General features: G+C 37.3%; 2 protein-coding genes across 4 annotated transcripts in view; one reads left to right on the plus strand and one right to left on the minus strand.

Annotated features, from left to right (window-relative positions):
• Positions 1 to 6: 6 nt before the first annotated feature.
• LOC127835349 (uncharacterized) lies at positions 7 to 1545 on the plus strand. Its single transcript, XM_052361731.1, has 2 exons — positions 7 to 372; positions 728 to 1545. Exons 1-2 carry the CDS (start codon positions 138 to 140, stop codon positions 793 to 795), a joined length of 303 nt encoding a protein of 100 aa, XP_052217691.1. The 5' UTR covers positions 7 to 137; the 3' UTR covers positions 796 to 1545.
• A 9804-nt stretch (positions 1546 to 11349) lies between these two features.
• LOC127835344 (zinc finger CCCH domain-containing protein 13-like) overlaps positions 11350 to 15351 on the minus strand; it is a 60086-nt gene continuing 56084 nt past the window's right edge. For all 3 annotated transcript variants that reach the window (XM_052361720.1, XM_052361722.1, XM_052361721.1), the window contains exon 25: positions 11350 to 12236. In XM_052361720.1, coding sequence (XP_052217680.1) covers positions 12066 to 12236 — 171 coding nt within the window. In that variant the 3' untranslated portion in view covers positions 11350 to 12065. The remainder of the gene's footprint in view (positions 12237 to 15351) is intronic.

The raw sequence follows: 15351 nt of genomic DNA on the forward strand, positions 1-15351 counted from the left end.
TAGCCCCGTACGCCAAAGAAAACGGACTGGACACACGCGACGTGGCCCTTTTGGTTACTGTCTTCAATTCAGTAGACCTCGTAGCGCGAATAGCCACCGCGTTCATCTCGGACAGCAAGTTCGCGCGGCGGTCTACCATGGTTGCGGTGGCAGCTATGGTTCTTGCCCTGGCGTCGCATATGTTGCGTTGGTTTCGTTCGTTCAGCGCTTTGATGGCGTTTGCGGTGTTACTGGGACTAGTCAACGGCGTGTACTTCTCGCTCTACGCTGTGATCATCGTGGACTATATGTCTATAGAGCGACTCAAGAGTGTCCTCGGCATCAATGCGCTAGTACATGGATCATCCGTAGCACTCACGTTTTATTTAGTTGGTAGGTAATCGAGGAATGTGCTCTTTAAAAACAAAATCAGATAGTTATATGAGCGTAACGCCGCGCCCTTTCCAATCCAGAGATTTCATGATTTCATTTAAAAGCACTCTATGCACAAACTGTATTTCTAATAAAACTATTGTTCTGAGCGAATGTGTTATCGACCTAATATTCTTTTAATAGTTTAATGATGACAAATATGAAAAAAGATAGCACATCATTATTAACATTTCTCACCCAGATTACAAATTGTTGCGGCATTTCATCGAAAAGTCTGCAACTTTAATCAGTCGATGTTATTGTCAGTGCCGTGGTCGTAGTAAGAACTTGACTCGATGATCAATCCTGGTTTCAGGTCTGCTGCGTGACTTCACCGGTTCCTACGTGTATTCCTATCACTTCTGGGAACCATGTCGCTGCTAGGTGGAGTTATCATGTACTGTCTACAGTTCATAGGTGAGAACCAGGGTGCCATGGATACGGAAACCGTAGCGAAAAAGCCATCTGACAGATAATTAACTTTTACAGTGTATTACATGTACAAGAACTATGCCGTTAGTTTTGTGTATTTTTTTAGATGTAATCTTTATTTTGTTTATCCATTTTGGAAACTATTTTTATTACGTAAGAAGATGATGAAGCACGCCAAATGGCATTGTACACCATCTGTTAATAACGGAGTTATGGCCCTTTGTATCTTGAAAAATGCTTATTTTAGTGTCAAATATAACACTTTTGTGTCTAGAAGCATATTGGCGGGGGATATCAATTCAACGAATTTGCGTGTTACTTCTGTTTATATGGAATCATATTTTCGTATTTTGTAGATTTCTGTCATGGTATGGACTGATTTAGTTTCATTGTTTATGATTCTACGTGTTTAAATGTTCTGTAATGTATTGCACTTTGAGGCCAGGTTTTATTACATTGAAAGTCTCAGTTCGGAATTGAATATTAGTTTATGTGTCAAATTCTATACTTGCTGTAGACTCTATTTTGAATTATGTTGAATTGAATTATGTATGGAACGGCGATATTTTATATTGATCTAGTTGAGTGATAAATGTCCATTTGTGAATTCGTATGTTTTTTTCGTGCTGGCATTGTGATGATTATTTACCGCAATTATAGACACATTTTTGTATATGCTAAGAGTGTTTTTATATATTCGAATTTGTGTTATTTTCTCTTGAACAGAATCGCTCTCTAATTTCAGATATGATTCAACATTTACCCATCCCTATAGAAATACACATATGAATCACTGCAAAAAAAAATTCCGTTAAAATAGTTATATAGCGCGAATTGTTTTCATGTACACTAAAGCGTGAACGACTTCAGAGGCCACTCAGCCCAGAATGTATTACGTAAACAAGTAAAGTGCATGGCAACTTAACACTGCAGACATGCTGTGTCAGCCAGACAGTATACCTCAGTTCGTGCATGCGTCAGAAATACTGAAACATACATTGTCGGAAACGTTGATAAAAATATGCATGCACAATGAGTAATCTGTTGCGTTATTTCGGATTGCTTCACATACATTCATGCATTTGAATATCTCAATATTAACTTTTTAATTTATTTTTCGAATTCTTACCTTTGTAAGAGGCCCTTTTTTTTTAATTAAGATGTGTTCTGACTATGATTGGGTGCGATTTACATATTCAAAAGCTTGCCGGGTTCTTTTCTATGCGAGTTACAAGAGATTCTTTAACCGTACACACTATTAGAGTTATATGATTATACTAAGACACTTAAACACGTTTTCAAAATGACTTAGTAAAAACCGGTAAATCGCCGGTATTTGTTGGCATCAAATATGCAACATTGCGTTCTTGTGTAGATTACCATTGAACACAGGTATGATATGGCCTCTACGTAGAGATGAGACATTGTACAGGGACATGTGTGATATGGCCTCTACGTAGAGATGAGACATTGTACAGGGACATGTGTGATATGGCCTCTACGTAGAGATGAGACATTGTACAGGGACATGTGTGATATGGCCTCTACGTAGAGATGAGACATTGTACAGGGACATGTGTGATATGGCCTCTACGTAGAGATGAGACATTGTACAGGGACATGTGTGATATGGCCTCTACGTAGAGATGAGACATTGTACAGGGACATGTGTGATATGGCCTCTACGTAGAGATGAGGACATTGTACAGGGACATGTGTGATATGGCCTCTACGTAGAGATGAGACATTGTACAGGGACATGTATGATATGGCCTCTACGTAGAGATGAGACATGTACAGGGACATGTGTGATATGGCCTCTACGTAGAGATGAGACCTCGTACAGCAGGTATGATATGGCCTCTACGTAGAGATGAGACATCGTACAGGGACATGTATGATATGGCCTCTACGTAGAGATGAGACATCGTACAGCATGTATGATATGGCCTCTACGTAGAGATGAGACATCGTACAGGGACATGTATGATATGGCCTCAACGTAGAGATGAGACATCGTACAGGGACATGTATGATATGGCCTCAACGTAGAGATGAGACATCGTACAGGGACATGTATGATATGGCCTCAACGTAGAGATGAGACATCGTACAGCATGTATGATATGGCCTCTACGTAGAGATGAGACATCGTACAGGGACATGTATGATATGGCCTCAACGTAGAGATGAGACATCGTACAGGGACATGTATGATATGGCCTCTACGTTGAGATGAGACATCGTACAGCATGTATGATATGGCCTCTATGTAGAGATGAGACATCGTACAGCATGTATGATATGGCCTCTACGTAGAGATGAGACATCGTACAGCATGTATGATATGGCCTCTACGTAGAGATGAGACATCGTACAGCATGTATGATATGGCCTCTACGTAGAGATGAGACATCGTACAGGGACATGTATGATATGGCCTCAACGTAGAGATGAGACATCGTACAGGGACATGTATGATATGGCCTCTACGTAGAGATGAGACATCGTACAGCATGTATGATATGGCCTCTACGTAGAGATGAGACATCGTACAGGGACATGTATGATATGGCCTCAACGTAGAGATGAGACATCGTACAGGGACATGTATGATTTGGCCTCTACGTAGAGATGAGACATCGTACAGCATGTATGATATGGCCTCTACGTAGAGATGAGACATCGTACAGCATGTATGATATGGCCTCTACGTAGAGATGAGACATCGTACAGGGAAATGTATGATATGGCCTATACGTAGAGATGAGACATCGTACAGCATGTATGATATGGCCTCTACGTAGAGATGAGACATCGTACAGCAGGTATGATATGGCCTCTACGTAGAGATGAGACATCGTACAGGGACATGTATGATATGGCCTCTACGTAGAGATGAGACTTCGTACAGGGACATGTATGATATGGCCTCAACGTAGAGATGAGACATCGTACAGGGACATGTATGATATGGCCTCTACGTAGAGATGAGACATCGTACAGCATGTATGATATGGCCTCTACGTAGAGATGAGACATCGTACAGGGACATGTATGATATGGCCTCTACGTAGAGATGAGACATCGTACAGCATGTATGATATGGCCTCTACGTAGAGATGAGACATCGTACAGCATGTATGATATGGCCTCTACGTAGAGATGAGACATCGTACAGCATGTATGATATGGCCTCTACGTAGAGATGAGACATCGTACAGCATGTATGATATGGCCTCTACGTAGAGATGAGACATCGTACAGCATGTATGATATGGCCTCTACGTAGAGATGAGACATCGTACAGGGACATGTATGATATGGCCTCAACGTAGAGATGAGACATCGTACAGCATGTATGATATGGCCTCTACGTAGAGATGAGACTTGTTAAAATAGTTGCGTTTTTTTGTTGTTGCTGAAAAGGTCATTTAATGTTTTTACTTACAAATTTATAATACCCGGTATTTGCAAAAGTCTTAAAGGGGCCTTTTCACGTTTGGGTAAATTGACAAAATTGAAACAAGAGTGCCTGAAAGGCCCAAAGTCGCTCACCTGAGATAAAAAGAAATGACCTGTTCTTTGCAGCCCAAAATATCAATAGAACAAATGTTCTAACCAAGTTTCATGAAGAATGAACAACAAATGGCCCCATGGCGGAACTGTTTTTCAACATACTGGAACCATATTTGAACTCGTCCAAGATAGTATTGGGACAAATCTTCTGAAAATGTTTCATGAAGATCCAACAGTAAATGTGGCCTCTACAGTGTTAACAAGGCAAATATTCATGACGCTCAACGGAAGACAGACAATTGACAAAAGTTGATCACAAAAGTTCTCCATGAGCAAAAAATATTATGCTCATAAAGATTGTCACCATGTGTGAAGATCAGCAAGTGTCATTCAGATTGAACTAAAAATGTGACTAAAAGTATTCACAATGTTATACTATAAACAACTGTGGTAGTGCGGTCTCGTTCGCTTACGCAAGTGAACCGGTCACGGGACGGTTACGAGTTATGTAACTGTGTGAGCACTTATGTAATACGGAAATATTTATCGAGTCTAATTAAAGAACGCTTATTTCTAACACATTTACTGGTTGTAATTCAATTAACTAAAGGCGTCCAGTCAGATACGCCTGAATACACTCAAAGAATCTATAAGTGAAAACCAAAGCAGCTTTAATGAAAATAACTAACTTTAGTCTAAAGAATCTATGCATCGTTAAAAATGAACAAATACAGCAAATACCTTAATGAATGTAAAAAGAAGTTCACAATCTGTCAAATAAACTGATATAAATATTAGTTACTGTTAGTCTAGAAGTTGCTTCAAAAATGTTGTTTATAAAATAAGTCTAACTTAATCTAAAGAACACAATTTATGGAGAGTGGAAAACTCCAGTGATTCAAATGTAAAAAATAAGAAGAATTTACAAAAGTTATTTCAATCAAAAGAGTCTTTCTAATTTAGAAAATGCCAAATAACAAGGTTGCCATGGAAACAGTTTCATAGCACAGTAGTCTGCTAAATACACCAAAACACAGTAGATTTACTTGGCTCATCAGTAAAGATCAAAGATAAGGCTCTACAGTGCATTAGTACATGTACAGTTATCTTATGACATAGGTTTATTAAATTGCATGCAAACTACTGTCTTTATGTACACCACATTTTATGAAAGAAGTCCCAGGTTTATATAAGGGAGTTAACTATTAGTTAACTATTAGAAAGTATGTACAGGTTATCTTTCTTTAACATTATGGCTTATCACAACTAGACTATTCAAATGCTTTCACTATATACATATAGATAAAACTGCCCCACCCCCTGGCGGCCATGTTTTTCCACCGATCTGGACCATTTTCGAACTCAACCGGCATATCCAGAAAACACATGTTCTGACCAAATTTCATGAAGATTGGACCAAAAATGTGACTTCTAGAGTGTTCACATGTTTTCACTATATACATATAGAGAAAAGTGCCCCGCCCCCTGGCGGCCATGTTTTTTCACCGATCTGGACCATTTTCGGACTCGTCCGAGATATCAATGAAATCAATGTTTCATGACGATTAGGCAAAAATTGTGACTTCTAGAGTGTTCACAAGGTTTCTCTATAGCCATATAAGGAATACTGCCCCGCCCCCTGGCTGCCATGTTTTTTAACGGACCGGAGTTTTTTAACTCGACCAACATATCATTTAGACAAACATTTTGACAAAGTTACATGAAGATTGGGCATCAAATGTGACTTCTACAGTGTTTACAAGGTTTTTCTTTTTTTGACCTAGTGACCTAGTTTTTGACCCAGCATGACCCAGTTTCAAAGTCAGTGGAGGTATCAATGGGACAAATGTTCTGACCAAGTTTCATGAAGATCGTACAATAAATGTGGCCTCTGGAGAGTTCACAAGGCAAATGTTGACGCAGCACGACGGACAAAAGGCGATTACAAAAGCTCACCATGAGCACAGCTCAGGTGAGCTAAAAGTTGTTTCAGATTCGCAAATTTACGTTTTAGTTATGATATTTGTTAGGAAACAGTAATACTGAACATTTACCATGCTCTAAAATAGCCATTATATGAATCTTTTGACGATTTAAAACCCCGAAAATAATAAAGCGTTGCAACGCAAAACAAATTAATAATTTGGAGGTCTATTGTCGTTAGATTTTGTGAAACTACGCGGATTGCTTATATAAAGTATAAAATTGTATTCGGAAGAATGGCCAAGTGGTCTTAGTGGTAGACTTTACTCCTGAACTCCAAGGGTCAGTGGTTCGAGCTTTGCTGAGGGTTACCTTTTTTTCTTTTCTTTTTTAAATTTTATTCTTGATTTTTTACTGGAGCTTTTTTGTATCTAATGTTTACATTTATCAATATAAAGCTTTTAATGACAAACTTCAAAACATGCCAAAATCTGTGAAAAGGCCCCTTTAAGTTATAATAGTATGAAAAACGTTTCAAATAAAAATATTGCCTTCCTCAGGATTCTAACGGGGACCACTGGAAGCATATTCTTACTCACTACATTGAAAATCATTCTTCTATGCATCAAATAGACGGACTCAATTTTGTTTTAAATTTTAATTAATCGCATTAATCCCACACGGGAAATGGTTTTAGTACCGAGAATTAGATATTCTCAAATTTGCATCTATTAGCTCTTTAAAGATGCTGAATCTGTCAAGTTGTGTTTTGCCTTGTTGTGCAAATATACACATACCTATGGGGGATTCTGGGGTGGGGCATGGGGGATGGTTTGGGTGGAGTCCATTGTGGTATGTCAGGTAGGTGTTGTTTTGTCAAAGTATGAATCAAATCTGATCATAAATAAAGAAGTTAAGGCAATTTAAGCAAAATTTGAAATTTATTAATTTAACCTTGAGAGTCAAGGTCATTCAAAGGTCAAGGTCAAATTCAACTTTCCAGGTACAGTACCCTAATGATAATAAGAAAGTATTTGAAGTTTGAAAGCAATAGCCTTGATTCTTTAGAAGTACAGTGGATCTAAACACAAAATTTAACAAAATATTCAAAGTTACTAAGTCATAAAGGGCCATAATTCCGTTAAAATGCAATCAAGAGTTATGCAACTTTTCCTGTACAGTCCCCTTATGATAGTGAGTGAGTGTTCCAAGTCTGAAATCAATTATAGCTATGATACTGTAGGAGTAAAATGGACCAACACACAAAACTTAACCAAATGCTCAATTATCTAAGTATAAAAGGGGCCATTATTATGTCAAAATGCCAGTCAGAGTAACATAACTTTGCCTGCACAGTCCCCTTATTATAGTTAGTAAGTGTTGCAAGTATGAAAGCAATAGCTTTGATACTTTAGGAATAAAGTGGACCTAAACAAAAAACTTAACCAAATTTTCAATTTTCTAAGTAAAAAAAGGGCCATAATCGTTACAAAATACTTGATACAAGTGTCTGCTCTTGTTTATAGATTAGGGTCATGCTTGTAAAGAAGTATGCAAAATATGAAAGCAAAATGTCAAGGGACATAGAAAATATTTGAGGTGGTACGCAAACTTCAACATTTGCACGCTCACGCCAGGGTGAGTAGGATAGCTCCACTATATATATTTCATATATAATAGTCAAGCTAAAAAGTAAGCTTAATCAACAAATAAAATAATACTATTTGGAAGAGTTTTAAATAATGATAATAACAAGGAAAACTTTGTATGTGCTTGCGCTGGGGATGAAACCCGGACAGAAAACAAAAGCTTACTTGTTACCAGTATACCACGCAGTTTTTTGCTAAATTATCAATGATAATTTGATTGATTTGATTGATAATTTTCATAGCCCGGGTCTGGAGTGGTAATTTGCTTGTTTCAATATAATGCATACCTTCTTTTTAAATCTGACATGTTTTTCATTTGGCCAGACTTTTACACATACATTTCACTGAGCAATATTTTGTTGTTTTGAAAGAAACTTATAGTTTTCAAAGACATTATTTTAAAGAATTAATAGAAGTAAATCAGTATTGTAAATAAGCAGTGCTTTTGAAAGCGTGATACTTTTTATTAAACCCAGAATGGCGTGGGAATAAAAAAAAATACATAAGAAAACCGTTAAGCACTGATGATTCTGAAAGTATTCAAATAATTCTTAGTCGAACTGGCACGATATTATACAACTATAGAGCAGAACTAATTTTACAATAAGGAAGTGACATTTAGTTTAGTTTTTAGTTTCAGTAACAAAGTGCATGCCTTTATTTGTAAAGGTATAGCCCACCACAAGGGGGACCTATTCCTTGCTACTTGTACTGCAGTGTACAAGTACTCACTGATTGGATTACTTGTCTGCAGTGTACAAGTACTCACTGATTGGATTACTTGTCTGCAGTGTACAAGTACTCACTGATTGGATTACTTGTCTGCAGTGTACAAGTACTCACTGATTGGATTACTTGTCTGCAGTGTACAAGTACTCATTGATTGGATTACTTGTCTGCAGTGTACAAGTACTCATTGATTGGATTACTTGTCTGCAGTGTACAAGTACTCACTGATTGGATTACTTGTCTGCAGTGTACAAGTACTCACTGATTGGATTACTTGTCTGCAGTGTACAAGTACTCATTGATTGGATTACTTGTCTGCAGTGTACAAGTACTCATTGATTGGATTACTTGTCTGCAGTGTACAAGTACTCACTGATTGGATTACTTGTCTGCAGTGTACAAGTACTCACTGATTGGATTACTTGTCTGCAGTGTACAAGTACTCATTGATTGGATTACTTGTCTGCAGTGTACAAGTACTCATTGATTGGATTACTTGTTTGCAGTGTACAAGTACTCATTGATTGGATTACTTGTCTGCAGTGTACAAGTACTCACTGATTGGATTACTTGTCTGCAGTGTACAAGTACTCACTGATTGGATTACTTGTACTGCAGTGTACAAGTACTCATTGATTGGATTACTTGTCTGCAGTGTACAAGTACTCACTGATTGGATTACTTGTCTGCAGTGTACAAGTACTCATTGATTGGATTACTTGTCTGCAGTGTACAAGTACTCATTGATTGGATTACTTGTCTGCAGTGTACAAGTACTCACTGATTGGATTACTTGTCTGCAGTGTACAAGTACTCACTGATTGGATTACTTGTCTGCAGTGTACAAGTACTCATTGATTGGATTACTTGTCTGCAGTGTACAAGTACTCATTGATTGGATTACTTGTCTGCAGTGTACAAGTACTCACTGATTGGATTACTTGTCTGCAGTGTACAAGTACTCACTGATTGGATTACTTGTCTGCAGTGTACAAGTACTCACTGATTGGATTACTTGTCTGCAGAATGTATGGGGATAGAGCAGGTGAAAGTACTGGTAATAATCATGGTGGATTCAACCTCATCGCATTTGGAATATGTATTAATTAAAAGTAAGTAATTGTAAAATTACATAAAAGTAATTGTTAAATTACATAATTGTAACAAGAAATATCTTTAAAAAAGATATACGGCGTTGATTGTGGTTGGAGTTTATGGAAGGTAAAGATTTAAATGAATGAGATCAAGGATAGCTAATATCTTTTTCTGTGCAGTTTTAGCTGCATCAAACACAGTAAGGGATGTTTCGCGGAGTTTTCGCGGCTTATTTTACATTATTACATATTGCTGGTCATAAACCTATAGATTCAAAACAGAAAACCAAAGTCAACCGGCCACACGCTAAGTCTCCGTACATATTTTAAATATGTATACGCGCGTTCTTTGAACAAACCTGTTTGAGTGGTTTATCGGGCATTGCTACGTGTATTTGATTTGATTATTAACAGTATCGAGAGTCATCGCGCTCATACTTAATACATTAGTCAATATGATGCAATAATACATTAGTAAATATGATGGAATAATTCTTGTTAATTAATTAAAAATAATATTTATCATGGTATTGTTGAAAACAAATTAAGAATCTATTATTGACATGCCATAAAATAATATCGCTGGATATCTTCATTTAACATCTTTCTGGTAAAGAAAACTCCAGTTCACCTAGTTCACGCTATAGATCTTTATTATATAACTATTATGTTACTGACCGCGAACTCCGATCAGCACATAAGGTCTGACCTGTATATTAACTCTGACATTCAAACACCATAACCACGAACTGACCCCTTATACCTCGCGGGTTGAAATGCAATGCATTAAAGTAAGGCATCCCTTCCACTGCTCTTTATACTTTTACATATAACATGTTGACAGGAATATGGAAGTCAGTACTAAATTTGAGAACATGGCCTTTAAGTACACAACGTTCTCGCGCTGGAAATCCTCTGAGAATAAAAGGTGAACGCACAAACTGTATTGATGTCGAGATTGAGTGTAAAACTGTTCTATCTATTAAGCCTTTTTATTAGAGATAAAACTGTTTCATGCTGAACACGCAGTAAAACAGTGTTACAAAGACGCGGACATGTTTCCAATGTTCTAGTGGTATTATCAAATCAGCCAATGCAGTCAATGAAGTGTATTCATCTGTACTTGGCCGCAGGAAGTTTTATTTGAATTCTATTGGACACTAACAAAGGTCACGTAAGGTGAAAAGCTGGCGTAGTCAGCTTTGCCGAAAAATATTAATTTCTTAATATATTGTTACAACTGCAAGAACATTGGTCATCATTATTGATATATAAACATGAGTGATACAGTATTTTGACTGAAACTAAATTATATGTCTACAAATATTAACTGAATGCCTGGAAGAGACATTGTTTGCTCTTTGGACCATTCAGCACATTTATGAAAATAACGTGATAAACATGCAATTTCCTGACCTCGCGCAATTTCCTGACCTCGAACACTAAAAGTTTATTGAAATATACATATGAAAGTACAGCTTTATAAACTGTATAATATGAATTTCCAGATACATACATCCCAGTGTGCTAAACTCATCTTTTACCAACATACAAAACATACATTCATTTTAATAAGACCAACTAAAGTACTATTTAATGTAATTAGGTTTGTTTTATTCCAAAACACATAGCACAAAACATACATTCAACTCAATAATACCTAAAATGCAGTTCACTAAAAATTATTTGTATTCATTTTTTTTAAATACACTTTGACAATGGAAATGAACACTGTATGCAGTCAAATGAACATATATACGTAACTAAATGTAATTGCTGAAATTTAGTAGAGCTTTGTCACAAAATTACTATTACCCCTACACCCCAATGTTCAAGGGTCATTAACTCGGGAATGTTTCAATCACTATGGCTTTAAAAAAAGTGTCCTGCACATCTACATTTCATGGTGATGACATAATTAAAGGTATAATTTAATTCCTAGAGAAAAAATGAAGTAGTTTGCTCTACATACATAGAACATATTTTGCTTATCTGACAAAAAATAGCTAATTTTAAATGCACATATTAGCAACTCACGTGTGCATAATTAGGAATGGAGTGTCTAACATCTTCACTTCATAGTGATTTTAGGTTTCATTTTAATCACTGACAAACCGACGTACCAATTACTCCAATATACTCACTCCCAGCAAGGGTATAATGTATACTACACAAAACAAAACCAACGTACCAACAGAATGTATACTACACAAAGTTAACATTTATGTAGACAAAGCAAGGTACCAACAGAATGACTCCAATCTCATACCAAGTTTATAATAAAGCAGAGTAATACTGAGGTCCCAGCCTAGGGACACGTGACTGGTGATCCCACTGGCTTCACTGGGGTGGTAGGTGACATCACTTCCTCTTTACTGTGCGGGGAGGGGTCCTGCGCGTTACGTAGCATGTGCACACTTTGTCTGAACAGCTCCAGATCCATGTCCTGGCTGGCGTACAGGTGACTGGAGTCCAACACCTAGACGACAACAAATACAGCATTCGGCAAACAGAAGTATCAAACTAGAATTGTCATGTTAGACCTAAAGTAATCTATGGCCATGCTGATTGTGTCAGAGCAAATTGCTTCTAAGGCATTAAATGATTTTTTTTATTATATTTAGAGGTGAATATATGGACTGTGTATTTATATGTTACAGTGTAAGAAGAAGTAGAATTAGAGGTTAATATTTGAACTGTGTATTTATGTGTTACAGTGTAAGAAGAAATAGAATTAGAGGTTAATATTTGAACTGTGTATTTATGTGTTACAGTGTAAGAAGAAGTAGAATTAGAGGTTAATATTTGAACTGTGTATTTATGTGTTACAGTGTAAGAAGAAGTAGAATTAGAGGTTAATATTTGAACTGTGTATTTATGTGTTACAGTGTAAGAAGAAGTAGAATTAGAGGTTAATATTTGAACTGTGTATTTATGTGTTACAGTGTAAGAAGAAGTAGAATTAGAGGTTAATATTTGAACTGTGTATTTATGTGTTACAGTGTAAGAAGAAGTAGAATTAGAGGTTAATATTTGAACTGTGTATTTATGTGTTACAGTGTAAGAAGAAGTAGAATTACAGGTTAATATTTGAACTGTGTATTTATGTGTTACAGTGTAAGAAGAAGTAGAATTACAGGTTAATATTTGAACTGTGTATTTATGTGTTACATTGTAAGAAGAAGTAGAATTAGAGGTTAATATCTGAACTGTGTATTTATGTGTTACAGTGTAAGAAGAAGTAGAATTAGAGGTTAATATTTGAACTGTGTATTTATGTGTTACAGTGTAAGAAGAAGTAGAATTAGAGGTTAATATCAACTGTGTATTTATGTGTTACAGTGTAAGAAGAAGTAGAATTAGAGGTTAATATTTGAACTGTGTATTTATGTGTTACAGTGTAAGAAGAAGTAGAATTAGAGGTTAATATTTGAACTGTGTATTTATGTGTTACAGTGTAAGAAGAAGTAGAATTAGAGGTTAATATTTGAACTGTGTACATTGTATTTATGTGTAAGAAGTAGTAGAGCCACAGAAAAGTATCACAGATATTAATTGGGAATTACTTTGCAATTAAGGAAGGAAGTGTTATGGTACTTTTGAACTAGAATTCCTTTCACTAGTTTTAATCTATGAAATTTTCTCTAACAAATTTTGGGATATGCCAAAACTGAATTAGAGCATGAATAATATTGGATGGAGTTCAGGACCTTAGGAACAAAAAAAAGTGATACAACAGCATGCCAAAAGCAATCAACATCAGCATATGCTGAAGACAATTCAATGCAAACACAATTGACAGTAAACTTACATAAAATATATACACAAATAAATTATATTTAAGCTAATTTCAAATAAAGAATGAAACTTTTAACATACAGAGATTTTCCATTTATAGAAAATACTACATTAATAATTTAACCTATTTTATTTTCTATTTTAAACACAAAGAACTAGAGCCGGGATTTTTTTACCAGTAATTCTTTGTTATCAACATAACAAACTTGAAGCTTAGTAAAAAGCATTTTAGTAACTAATCATAATAATAGACAATGTATACAGCAATAAATTGTAAATAAAACATTTCATTGAATTCTGCAAAATTCAGACACACAAATGCAGTTAAAATATAAATCCTTAAACTAAAGCAGTTTAATTGTACATTCAAAACTAAATCGCCCTATATTGTCTGCTCAGCCTCTACATGTCATCGTACATTGTCTGCTCTACATGTCACCCAACCTTGTCTGCTCTACATGTCACCCTACCTTGTGTGCTCTACATGTCACCCTACCTTGTCTGCTCTACATGTCACCCTACCTTGTGTGCTCTACATGTCACCCTACCTTGACTGCTCTACATGTCATCCTACCTTGTCTTCTCAGCCTCTACATGTCACCCTACCTTGTCTGCTCAACATGTCACCCTACCTTGTCTGCTCAACATGTCACCCTACGTTGTCTGCTCAACATGTCACCCTACCAATTCAGCTCTACATGTCACCCTACCTTGTCTGCTCTACATGTCAACCTACCTTCTCTTCTCTAAACATCACCCTAACTTGTCTGCTCTACACATCACCCTAAATTATCTGCTCTACATGTCACCCTAACTCGTCCGCTTTACATGTCACCCTACCTTGTCTGCTCTATCCCCCTTACATGTCTGCTGTCCACATCACCCTACCTTGTCTGCTCTACATGTCACCCTACCTTGTCTGCTCTACATGTCCCCTACCTTGTCTGCCCTACATGTCGACCGACCTTGTCTGCTCTACACATCACCCTACCTTGTCTGCCCTACATGTCACCCGACCTTGTCTGCTCTACACATCACCCTACCTTGTCTGCCCTACATGTCACCCTACCTTGTCTGCTCTACACATCACCCTACCTTGTCTGCCCTACATGACAGCCGACCTTGTCTGCTCTACACATCACCCTACCTTGTCTGCTCTACACATCACCCTACCTTGTCTGCCCTATATGTCACCCGACCTTGTCTGCTCTACATGTCACCCTACCTTGTCTGCCCTACATGTCACCCGACCTTGTCTGCTCTACATGTCACCCTACCTTGTCTGCTCATAATGTCACCCTACCTTGTCTGCTCTACATGACACACTACCTTGTCTGCTCTACATGTCACCCTACCTTGTCTGCCCTACATGTCACCCTACCTTATCTGCTCTACATGTCACCCTACCTTGTCTGCTCTACACGTCACCCTACCTTGTCTGCTCTACATGTCAACCTCCTGTGTCTGCTCTACATGTCACTAGACCTTGACTGCCCTACATGTCACCCTACCTTGTCTGCTCTACATGTCACCCTACCTTGTCTGCTCTACATGTCACCCTACCTTGTGTGCTCTACATATCACCCTTCCTAGTCTGCTCTACACATCACCCTACCTTGTCTGCTCTACACATCACCCTTCCTTGTCTGCTCTACATGTCATCCTACCTTGTCTGCTCTACACATCACCCTACCTTGTCTGCTCTACACATCACCCTTCCTTGTCTGCTCTACATGTCATGCTACCGTGTCTGCTCTACATGCCACCCTACCTTGTCTGCTCTACATGCAACCCTA

This window comes from Dreissena polymorpha, chromosome 6, assembly GCF_020536995.1.
Source record: "Dreissena polymorpha isolate Duluth1 chromosome 6, UMN_Dpol_1.0, whole genome shotgun sequence".
NCBI lineage: Eukaryota > Metazoa > Mollusca > Bivalvia > Myida > Dreissenidae > Dreissena > Dreissena polymorpha.

Excerpts from the sequence above, each read along its gene's own strand:
- LOC127835349 (XM_052361731.1), top strand. The coding sequence starts at position 138 with ATGGTTGCGGTGGCAGCTATGGTTCTTGCCCTGGCGTCGCATATGTTG. Across the intron at positions 373-727 it reads ACTCACGTTTTATTTAGTTG|GTCTGCTGCGTGACTTCACC; the intron begins GTAGGTAATCGA and ends TCCTGGTTTCAG.